Source organism: Camarhynchus parvulus, chromosome 1 (assembly GCF_901933205.1).
Source record: "Camarhynchus parvulus chromosome 1, STF_HiC, whole genome shotgun sequence".
NCBI classification, from domain to species: domain Eukaryota; kingdom Metazoa; phylum Chordata; class Aves; order Passeriformes; family Thraupidae; genus Camarhynchus; species Camarhynchus parvulus.
The window spans coordinates 17,983,772-17,996,406 of record NC_044571.1 but is presented as its reverse complement, the minus strand read 5'-3'; the positions used below and the strand labels follow the sequence as shown (position 1 = coordinate 17,996,406).

Here is a 12,635-nt window from a genome sequence, read left to right as displayed (position 1 = left end):
TTTTTTGCTGTTTATTGGAGACAGAACATACTACTAAACACAGGTTTCCAAAACAAGCCTAAATTTGTGCATTGGAAACCCTCACCAAAGACAACAATGACCAATTTCACTTCCATTAATTAAAATGCCTATTTATAATACAAGGTCTGTTTTACTTAGACTCCATAAGGCACAAGGGTTCAAATGAGAGCAAAAGCAAACCTCAACGAGCAGGAAAATCACTGTTAAGAGAGGCAGGAACATGGTGAACACCACTGTCACATGCAGAATGATGGGTCCTGATAGAGTGTCATCTTGCACTAGGATTAGTCAGAGACTGTTTATGGTTTTGATTAAACATCTTGGTGAATAATTAGAAAAAAAATATATTTAAACCAAATCCTGGAAAGTATTTGGTCTATATTTTGGGCAGGATTGAAGTGAGGAGGTGACAATTTTACATCACCTTCTGCTCCTCTGAAGTCTGGATTAAGAAGGAGTGGGAATGACATCTGGCATAGGTGAGCTGACATCCAGAGCTTTTCAGGCTATAAGAAATCAGAGAAGTTTGTTAGCATCCTGCGATATCACTTTCCAAGCACAGCTTTTCTAAGATGAGATCTCATCTCTTTTCTTCTTCCTTATGCAGAATAAAAGGCCTTTACCATCCTTGCTGCTCCTCTTTGTATTTTATCTACTTCTGCTATGTCTTCACTAGGATTGAGTGGCCAGAAATACCTCTAGTGTCCAAAAACTGATCACTCTGTGAGTAGATAAAATGGCAGAATGGCATTTTCTGTTTGTTTGCCCATTTCCTGACTGCTGTTTAGAAGAGGACTAATGTCAGGGTCATATATATAGTAATTTCCCAAACTCACAAACAAGGAAAAGAAAAAACAACAACAACATTTTGAGCCAACTATCATCTGTGTGTAATTAGGGTTATCTTCTGCAATGCTTTACCTTGAACTTATCAACCCTGCATTTCATTTACTCCATTTTTGTTACTTTGTCACTCATCTTTTAGAATCCTTCTGGAAAGCCTGGCTTAGCTTTGTCTGCTTTGAATATCCTGTTTCACCTGTGTACCTTCCCTTGGGAACCTTTGCCCTAGCTTATTTATAACTCAGTTCCTTCTGAGAGCTTCTCACACAGATTCTTAGAGATCCCCTGCAGTGAATCCCCCAGTTATGAAATTGATCATTTCCTCCTAAACTCCATTACTGCCTTTTAAACAGTTAATCTGTGAAAGGACCTTCCTTCCCATCTCCTCACAACCGAATTGAATCGAATTGAATTTTGTAAGAGGCTTCTGTGAGGAACCAAAGGGGATCTGAAAGTCCAAATGTGCTTCTCAGCTGAACTATCTTCGTCCACATGCTCACTGACTCCTGAGGACTGAAACCATGTAAGCATGACTGTCTGCAAACCCACACCATGAATTATGTAAAGTACTAAGAGATGGGAGGTGTCTCAAAGTCGTAAAGATGATTTAAGAATGAAATCTCCAAAGATATTTTGGTGTCCACTCCCTAATGATTCCATTCTGCATTCAGGTCTGAATTGCTCCTGGGCTTCTAACTTTGTGCTTACAAATACCAAAAGGAAAATTTCTCTGATGTTCTCTATCCTATCCCTAAAATTAATCATCTGTGTCCTTGAAATTTAATTAAACCAGATAGTCTTTTAAATAGTTTTTTCCACCATATGTTGGAAAAAGAGTAGCAAAATTAAAAGAATAAATCACATCAGAGAGAAAATTAAATACACTGTTTGAAGCCAGCCTCTCTTTCATTTTCCTCATTGTTAAAACTTAGTCAATGCTGACAATAAGCATTTTTAAATGGTGGGGACAAAGCACTTCAAAATGCATTGTACAGAAAGCTGAGCATGGAAGGCATTGAATGGGCTAGATTTTCTAAAGTGTTTTTCCTATTTCTGATTGCTTTGGTGTGAAAGTGGTAGTATGAAATACATTATAGCCCTGATGGAGTAGAAATAAAAGCTTTACAAAAATGAAAAAAGAAAACCATTTCAGAAGCATTACCCCCATTTATATGTTGCTTATTCTAAAACTAAGTCAAGAGGATTTAATGCCATCAATTTGTAAAGCACAAAAAAAATCACTAAATTAATAAAGGGTAATTAAAAAAATGAGAAAAATATGTAATTCTTGTTTCATGAAAATTGTTTAAAGCCAATACCTAAGCCTGTTCATTATGACACCCTAAGACAATAGTCATAAATTTATGTTGTTGAAAAAGCATCTATAGAAAGTATTTGCCCAAATCTCAGGAAATAGAATTAGCTTTCAGTGGATAATTCTTTTAAAATATTCAGGGTGTGAACATCTGAAAGAAAATTATCAAAAGAACACTTTCCTCTTGCTATTAATTTATTCTCTGTTTCTCATGCTAGTTTGTGACCCTTTCTCCTGTGCCTTAATCAAGGACAGATGGAGTTGTGACTCTGTTTTATGTAACATCTAACTTCACATCCTTTTGGAAAGATAAAGTTAATAACTTCAATGGCAGTGGATTCTGCCACTCCAGTTGATGTCCAGTGACTTCCAGCTGCTCTTTGATTTTGGTTTTAAAATCTGCAAACATATAAGTAGTCTGGGATTTATGCAAGTGAGATTCTGTCCAGTTTAAAATTAATATGTTTTAAGTCTAGTCTGATTAAAATAATGACAGAGATGTTTGAAAAGTCACTTGGACTACTTTAGCAATGACTAAGCTAGAGAGCAGGTTGAGGACTGTGAGTGGATGAGTGTCCATGGTAGATATGTCAGAGGGTATGAACTGAGTATGACCTTGAGAATGAAGAGTGATTTTGGAGCCCCAGCAGCAGGTACCCAAGGTAAGTTGTGCAGTAGTTCACCTCTGGGTCAAAGGAAGACGTGTGCACTACTTAAGGGAAAGCACTTAAGGTCAGTTCTTAATCTCACATTTTGAATTATAATTTTAAAAAGGTTCTTTATCCTTTTGTGTATACTGTATAAATTTGTTTTTCTTTCTCTGTGAATATTCCCTCAAGTCCTTTATATGTAACAGGATGTTGGAAGATTATCTGAAATGTCAAATTGTAGTTTTGTCATAGGATTATGGTGGTTTAGAGACAGACTTTTTTTAACTACATCCATAATGCTGAAGTAAATCACATGGGGGGTTTTATTGTTGCTGAGGGCAGGTATCATCACCACATGGCTCATGATGGCAGTGTGTGACATCAGCTCCCAGGGGGGCAGATTTGTCTGGGAGAAAGTTTTTTTGTATGATCCACCCCAGAGTGAGCTAACCCACAAGCAGCGCAGACAGTGAACTTCCAGCAGCTGGGCTGATCCCCCAGCTCCCCTCAGCAGCGTGGAGGAAGCTTTTCTGTCCCCTCTGCTTCCTTTTGGGTGGAACCAGTTTAGGGGCCCAGAAGGCCAAAAGGACACAAGCTCACTTCTGCGGTCTCATGGCAAAAGTATCCTCCTATCACAGACATGTGGGTCTTCATATCTCCAGGGTTTCATTGTTGACTTTCAACACTATTGGCCACTGTCATGGGAAAGGGCAGAGTTCTCACCCCCCTGAGGTCTTTCAGGTGATGTCTGGTCAGGTGGGAGACTCTGATGGGGTCAGGTCTTGCCTGTGAGACCTGGCAGTGCTCAGAGTGCAGGCACAGGCCAGGCTGCAAAGCTCCTTCTGCTCCTGGGAGATTTTCCAGTTAAAAATCCCATGGTGGTTATGGAGCTGTGGCATCTCCAGGGCTGGAGGTGGGGCTGTAAGGGCTCTGGCTTTCCTTGCTTCTGGTGGCACTTGAAAGACCCCAACAGCCACAGCTTGGGTGGTGTCTCTAGTGCTGTGTTTGTGTAAATGCATAATATCAGGCATAGTAACAAGTGGGTATAGCAAGACAATGCTGTTCTCCTAATTGATTATTTAGTCTTTGAAAAAGGTTAAAAAACCCTATTTTATTTTTTTTTTTGCCACCAGCAAATAGCTCCATGTTGGGAAAACAGTAACAAACCCATCCAGAGATCTAGTAGGGAGAAGGAGATTAAAGTCATTAAAATCTATTCAAGCAGAGAGGGAAGCTGACCTCTAAGGGTATCACTCATACCCTCATACCCCAGGTGAATGCTGTACCTCTTGTACCCAGGGTGAATCCCATCTGCTGCAGTCCTAAATAAAAAACTAACATGGATACTGAACATGCTTCCCTCTGGCTTGTGTGAGAAAGAAATGGCACAGACAACTGTCTGGGTTGGAAAAGCAGGGCTCTGAATCTCATTGGGACCTAAGTGGCTCCTTATAGATAGGGTTGGGTGCTGAATACCTAAAATAATTTTATTTAAACATCTCTGTCCCTAATGTCAGATGGCCTCCCACTCAGATTGCTACAGCATAAGCTCAAAAGGAAGGCTGTGACATTGAAGATGAATTGCTCAGCCCCATGTGACAAAGCTGTGATCCACCAGGGCACAGTGGAAGTCAGGACTCTCCAAGCTGGCGTTGAGCTCAGTACTTTTTATTCTTCCCACAGATCTCTCAGGAGCAACAGAAATTAAATTTTTTAAAAATGAATGAAGTACATATGGCAACACAGCTGCTGAAAATCTGTTACCCTTTTTAATCACCTCTCATGTCCTGGGCATGCATTTTATCCTTCAAACTCAGTAAAATGAAAAACACTGAGAGGAAGGCATCTCTCTGTATTACTGGGGGACTTCGTAGTATTATTAAGTCATTAAGTCATGCCAGAGAAGCTTTGCCTAATATGGTTATCCAGAACTTAGGTCTCAGTGGGTTCATCTTTAAAAATATTTTACATACTTATAATCACTGGGACAAGCAGCATTTTCACAGAGGTACTGCAAACTGCAAATAAATAAAATTGGAAAAGGAGAGGACCATCCTTTTTCTTAATGATGGTGAACTTTTGAAATGGAAAGGTTGTAAGCCCTGGATAAGTGCTCAAACAGCCTTGCAATGATGCACTTTTCCACCTGCTTATGGATACACTGTAGAATAGACCTTCATGCTGGAGTGACAGGGTCTCCAGAGCACCTTTTACTGCCTACCCTCCTTCCATAAGCATTCAATGCCATGAGCAGTCAGAGTGACTATTTCTCATTTGGTAGCCTTGAATCACACTGCTGATTATTCCCCTTTGCGTGTCAGCTCCAAGGTAAGGACAGCAAGTTGGGTAATATATTCAATTCCAGTCCTGGAGCTGGGGAGAGAGAAAAATGCTACTGTTGAAAGAGGTTTTCCTGTGAAGGAGCAGTGATTTACATCCTGAATAGGTGCAAATTATCCTCCCTTCCCACCCCCAAGTTCAGCCGATATACTCGTTATTCAATATCTTGCTGCTGTGATGCCTTTTTTTCTTGCAGTTTTTGATTTTCTGTTAAGTTCAGAAGGCTCTGGTTTCATAAGAGATATGAGGATATTAAATATCTTCACGAGGGATTGGGCTCCTTATCAACCTAAAAAGTGGTTATTTTCAGTCAACAGTGAAGCATCTGTCAGTCAAATAAAAGGTCTTTAACTAGAACAAGATCCTGAACTTACAATTCATCCCTGCTGGAATGAAAAAGAATAGAGCTGCTTTGTCTGTTGGTTTTGAATCCTTCATGGAGAGTCGCCAGCAACTGTTAACTTGTGCATTATTGTTCTATCAGACAGGAGAAACATCAGGGAGAATTTACCAGCACAGTCACAAGCCTTTCATCACACAGTTATTACAGTGATAAAGTTCAGTGGTAGTTACTCACCTCTACAAAAACAAACATCACCCACTCAGACAAGAGAGAATGGATTTCTGCAGGGTGATGCTGCATTAGCTTGCGCTACTGCACCTGACTCCCAGCTACCACTAAATCCAAGTGCCCAGTGCACTTTGAAGTACTGATTGTGAGAGCACTCCTGTGAGCAGGGAGGGACCATGATCTACCCTTGTTTCATAGGTCTGAGATGGAGCTGTGAGGCTGCTGTGAGGCTGAGCAGTGGAAACCCACTGGCTTGAACTTGGGCCCCTGGATCTCTGGGTCACTCAATTCAGCCTGGCTGGAGGAGACGCCCTGCTCATGACCGTGTGTCCTCCCCACAGAAAGCTCAAGGAGAGCAATATAAACCTGTGGAGTCAAATCTCTTCCCTATAGGGCTGGGATACAGCTGGCTGCTCAGGGCTCTTGATTTAGGCATAGATAAATAGAAAAATTAAAGCTCAGATTCACAAACATTGGAAGTCACCTGATTTCCACATATTTTTGATGTGGTTTTTAACTTCTTGTTTGTCTTTAAAACCCAGACTTCATATCATTGTGTAACCAGGTAATTTGCTGAGATGCTTTGGAGGGGTGCACCTCAACTACTCAACTACATGGCATGCTCAATAGACAGGTGATTGTGTGTCTTATTTGTCCTCTTTATCCTGCAGGAAGACGAAGTTGCTCGTGACAGCCGATTCAATTTCAGTGGCTATGGCATGGGCCACTGCCTCCAAGTCAAAGATGGCACAGCAGTCAAGGCTACACCACCCAACCCAACTCCAGCACCACCAAAGGATTCAGATTCCATCAAAAAGAAGTTTGTTGACCGTGCAAAAAGGATTGATACAATATCCCGTGCTGCGTTCCCACTGGCCTTCCTCATTTTCAACATCTTTTACTGGATTACATACAAAATTATACGGCATGAGGACATTCACAAGAAATAGGCAGCTCTGGTTTGCCAGGACTTCTTAGCCAAAGTGATCCACATGTAAATAAACAGCGAAATGTCATTCTGTCATATGGACTAAGGGTTTCTTCCCCACTCCCCCAGAACACTGGAGAAAAAATTAGCAAAGAGGAAAAGAAGTGTAGAAGGAAAAGTGATTCCATGACAAAATATGCCGTGAGACCAGTCAAGAGGCTCCCCCTTTGTACTCCTAGTGTGTTCTTCCAGATTCAGCATCGATCAGACATCTATAACTGGGGCCAAATTATACCCAGCTTTATCACCAAGATATTACCTTTCAGAACAAAAGAGAATCAGAAAACAAACAATTCTCCTAAAACATCTATCAAGAGACTGTGGTGGCTACAGTACAGTAAGTTATAAGAGGACCAAAATTTTTCAGGATAATGTTGCCTTTCTATTTGAAACAAGTCTACTGAGCTACATTCCATGATCATGTCTGTAGGTAGTGGTTTCACCAAGGAGTCCTTTTGTGGGTTGTAAATTATTTCTACTGATAGGGGAGAGGGAAAATAAAGGAAAAAAAATTTATACTTTACTATCCTTGTGGGTGTGCATTTTAATATTATCTTGCTTTACTAGAATTGTAATTTTGGGGTTGAACTTGTGTGTCATGTGATTTATTTGATAGTTGACACTCCAAAACCAGTGAAACTGCCCGGTTTATTTCTGTTGGGAGACAGTGCACTTACTTCATTTTATTTCTGCTGATTTTACATGCAACTTGAGGTGCCAAACTGTATTTTACCTATTGTGCTACCCTGTACCACACTACTTAGTAAGAACTTGTTTCCTCAAAGGTGTAGCTCAGTTTAGCATTGAGTTTCTATTATCGCTCTCATTGTAGCTGCAGTCAATAGCTCTATAGGTAAACACAACTTGTTTACAGACCTCTAATTTATATCTTTACTCAAAGTGGCTATCATTTTAAATATCATTAATTAACCTAAGAATTTTAAAACTGTACTGTGATTTTCAGAACCTGTTACCTTTTGGTGCCAGATCTGCGTTATTCAAATCCTTGCTACATGTTTTAAAGTAGAAAATTTAAAAAAAAAATTTAAAAAAGAGGAAAAAAAGATGGTATTTTTGCTTACATGGAAGAAGACAAACTGTAACATAAGATGAGTAAAACATTAAAATTTTACACTTGCTGTAAAAGGGTTTATTAAAAAAAGGTATTTGTTCAATTTCAATAAAGCTAAATGTGGTACTAACATTTCTTCACTCTCTTCTTCATTCGCAGCAGCAGCAGCAGCAGCAGCAGGGCTGTTCGTGCCACAGCCCAGCTCTTCCACTGCTCTGTCAGCAGAAAGAGGGTGAAAAGCAGCCTTCTGCTGACATGACTTAGCACACCAAATTTTTCTGTCTATCCTGCAGCAAAGGGACTACTGCAGCCCCTGGGAGTATGCCAAGGACTGTCAGAAGTGTGTCTGGGATATGATAGGAGCATTTGTAGAACATTTGTATGTGCTGAGCCAGGCCTGGGGGAGGAGGGATACTGCTCCCCTCTCACAGCAACCCTACAGAGCAAGAAATACAGCCCAGCTTCACATGTGCTGGGCCTGGCTTGGGGGTGTCCTGAACTTTCTTCTGGCTTTCTTAGAGCTTCACCACTCTGGTGAGCTGAAGGACATGCTGATATGGCCTGTGCCAGGTGCCCCCTGTAGACATGGGAGTGACCAATAGTTTAAAAGCAAATTAAACACTGAATTCAGTTTTCTGCCCTTCCCTTGTGATGCCCAAATACACACACTGTAGCTGCCCCATACAGGCATTTATTCTCAGTCCCCTAATGAGATGTGGAGCTGAGACATACTGAACCTTCAGCACCTTTCACTCTGCTTTTGCTCCTGGACCAGCTTCTGCTGAGAGAAAACAGGTTCCACAGCCTGTCTGAGCCTGTATTTGTGTGTTTATGCGTCTGTGTTCCCAACTCTCTCCACATGGCTGCCTGTAGCTACCAGCCTTTGTTCCTCCCCAGAACAGCGAAGGGAAACTGGAGGTTGTGACGACTCTGATTCCTGAACAATAAATTTGCAACAAAAAGCCACTCATGCATTTTATCTTCCCATACCCTCCTCAGCTTTGTAGACTCTTCTGCTGCTTAACCCCCTGATGGAACTGGCAACATCACCTCCACCTTGTTGAGGCAGGGAATCCAGATATGACTGACAGCCCCAGAAAGGGTAACAAGTGAGAACTGAAAACAGCTGTCCAAACTATTCTGCTCTGAAAAATAAGCTTTTGATGCAAATTCAAATATCGTAATATATGCAATTTTTATGGTATCAGATTTGCTTTTATTCATTTTTAAAATGGAACAATATTTGATTACAGATAATGTAGTGGAGGAAAACCCCAGCACAATCCTAGTGCCATGAAGTGCAGCAGGGTGAAGATACCCAGCTGTAAACCATATCTGTATGGCAAGTTAGGAGCCTTCACTGGTATGTAAACATTCAGACCTCACTTTTACTAACCCCTTGTTCCAAAACCAGTTTTTCAAATGAAGGTGTAATGCCAGCATTAATCAGGATTAATCCTCAGTGCCCAGATGTGTTACAGAGATTCTCATGAATGTCAGAGCCTGCTGCTCACAGCTGCCCCAAATGGCTGCAGGCCACAGCAATAGGAATGCAAACCTGCTCTCAGCTGATGGATGAGTCTTTATGGCCCTTCCTGTGGTGAAGCTCATGTGCCTCCAGCATCCACATCACAAATTCAACTGCTCTATTTGCAGTGCTTGGCTATTGGCATTTATCAAATAGTTCATTAAAATATCTTGCTGATCAGAACTGAGGTTTGCTGACAGTATCCATGGGAAGATTGCTCTGCTGTTGCCTTCTGTGTAAACTTTGGTCTAGCCACAAGAATAATCCGTGCACAAAATCTGAATAGATCTGTCTCTCTCTTTTGAAGACAGAATTTAGGGATACATGAAAATTATTCAACTAGTCATGGATATTGAAATTATCTAACTAAATTTTGGAAACAATGTGTGCAAATGGACAAGGCCAGCAAGCATGACAAATAGGAATGGCTGCACGATACAGAAAAGTTGCCACATGCTGGCTGTGACCCCTCTGACATAGAGATGGTTTGATACTGGCCATCTATTAAAGAACCTTCTCTCAAAGAACATGGCTGGCACCAGAAACTGGCTGAGAAACTGCCTGCAGAATAAAACATCAATTAACAAGGATAGCAGGACACAACTTTCCTAAACAAATTCTCAGTAGGGTTAACAGAGAAAAAATACTCAAAAAATGATCACCCTGCACTCAGGGAAGCAGAATAATTAAATAGTGAAGCAGTTTTATTCCAAGACACCATTGCAAGAGGAAAAAAATGGCTTAGAAAATAACTGAGACAAATAGCCTTTGTGAAACAGGAGGCACATCAGGATGGGAGGAGATTCCACACACATTAGAAAACTTGCATGCTACAATTCTAGCTGGTAAAATAAAATTAAGCCCTAGAGCATTTAAACTACTTGCATTTAGTTATAAGACAATTATGATGACTTCTACTTTACCAAGAAAGCTTAAAAAACTTGAAGCATGTCTTTAAAGGATGCAACATCAAGTCTGGTCATTGGCATCCCGTTGTTACAGGCTGGACCTGAATGATTCAGTAGTCAAGGAGAAATGTTTATCCATCTCTCACCAAATGGATGATGTCACGTGCTGTGATAAAGCCTAACTGATAAAAGAGATCTTTAAAAAAAATCTTATTACATTAGGAGGAAAGTGAAAAATTTAAAAAAAAATTAGTGCAATATGAAATGAGAGATCTCTCTTTGTTACTCTTTCCTGGTTTTTTTCTTTTCATATTTTTAGGTAGCAGAGACGTCACTTGTGATGTACTGAATCAAATGTGGTGTAGCAATAGAGGCTTCTGGTTTAACCAATATGAGATATCAGCAATTCCTAACTGCTGGAGGACAACTCTGGGATATGCAATGACTCTGGGGTCAGATGTTTTCATGTGCTACAGAGGTGAGGAGTAAGAGTGGACCCCATCCACAGACATTGAGATTTTCTCACTTTGATTCCATTTTTTCCCAGTATGAGATGTTGAAAGCAATAGGAAAGAGCTGATGGAAAAACAATGTTTGTCTCCTGCAGGCTGAACTGCTGCAGCTCTTCATCTTTATCCAAACCTGCCTGACATGGGTGGCACTGGAGCTGCTGCCCAAACATGAGGCTCCAGCCCAAACTTACAGCCTTTTGCAGCTGATGTTACTGAAAATATTGTGGAAGAATCTGAACTTGCCTTTGAGATTACAGACATGGGCATTTCCTGGGAAGGGCTTTCATTGGGGTGGTGTCTTTGCCTCAGCAACAGGATGCTGCATCTACACCTGGAATTCAGATTTTATGAATTTATTCAAAAGATCGTACTCAGTCCAAGAGTGGCATTTCTGTATTTAGAAATATATTTCTAAATACAAGAATAAATATATTTAATGTGTGGTTATAAAAAGTATATGCACATCTTTCTTATTCATTTAAAATTAGAACACAGCAATGAACAAAGAAACCAAATTTTTGTAAAAATATCAGCTTTGTATTACACAAAGTAGTATGAAAAAAATTTTATTTAATATATTCATTTTCATTATCTATAATGTAGTATCAGTGGAAAATTATCTTCTGCCAGACTTTGAAAGTAATTTATTCTAATGATTTTTGGCATAGAATTCTGTGTCTTAAAATGTTTTGGAAAACTAAAAACCAAACCCAAAGCTGCCTAGAGAAACTTGTGCCTGTGAAAATACTCTAAGCAGGGACATCTTTTCTCCCTAAATGCCCCTCACAGATTTTACATTAAAAAAATCAATTTTCTCTAGCTTAACAGGAAGATAAAAAGAAGATATTTTTGTCATTTGAAGATATTTTGTCATTTGTCACCTTTCCTAATTTTGCAAGGAGATTGTGAATTATGATCAAATTTAGGGCTTAGCTTCAGAACAAGAGAAGCTTCACCAGTTCCAGACAAGCTCATCTATGCAATTTACTTCCAAACCCAATGCAGTGCTAACTGAAAGCAGAAGGAAAAAATTTCTTCAATAGCTTCTAGATCAGTTTCTTTTAAAGGATTGCTTTCCAACGCTAAGCACTAGAAATAATTTGAGAGGGAAAATATTCAGAGTGGATTAACTCTCTTCCACTCAGGAGGAATCAAAAATTGAGTCAAAATAAGCATCTCAGATGATAATTAGGAAAACTGACTCTGTGAAATACATACACTCAGTTTGTTAGATTGCACTGAAATGAACATGCTAAACAATTATCTTTGCTATGGAGATATGCTGTGAGGCAATATTAGGAAAAAAGTAATGAATACCAGGGATCCTGATCACATTTTGCCTGTGCTAAAAATGAGATTTTACTTGGACAAATTATATAATATCGTCAGTAGTCCTCTGAACAGCTGTACAATTGATTCAAAACCAGCTCCTTCAGATGATCACAAGGCTTGAATCTGATGCCCAGCAGAGTGAGTTCCTGTTGTGGAGATGGTGGACAGTGTGTGCCCTGCCAGGAAAATGGCAGCTGGATGCATCCCTCCTTTTTCCACAGGAAAAACAGCAAGATCCCTGAGAGTGCACACAGGAAGTGTATTCCACAGCAGTGCTTAATGAAAGTGCTTTAGACAGAGCAGTTGAGGGACTCACAGATTTCCACCTTACCTTTTCTTTGGCATGAATCCATCTTCCCTGAGGTAATGAAGAGTGCTACCCTTGACATCCCAGGGCTGGGCCTGTGGCTGGACATGTTTGGAAATCACATTTTTATCACCTGGCTTCCAGAGAACACCTTCCCTGTTCTCCCTTTAATACAAAAAGAGAAAAGTGCTATGCCACTGTAGGAAACACTGTGGAACCAGAGTCTTTAGCAGGGTTTTCCAGTGAGA

General features: G+C 40.2%; 1 protein-coding gene across 1 annotated transcript in view; it reads left to right on the top strand.

Annotated features, from left to right (window-relative positions):
- The window catches only part of GLRA2 (glycine receptor alpha 2), a 120,067-nt gene extending 112,135 nt beyond the window's left edge, over positions 1 to 7,932 (top strand). Inside the window, exon 9 of the mRNA XM_030949110.1 lies at positions 6,412 to 7,932. Coding sequence (XP_030804970.1) covers positions 6,412 to 6,690 — 279 coding nt within the window. The 3' untranslated portion in view covers positions 6,691 to 7,932. The remainder of the gene's footprint in view (positions 1 to 6,411) is intronic.
- Positions 7,933 to 12,635: the final 4,703 nt, after the last annotated feature.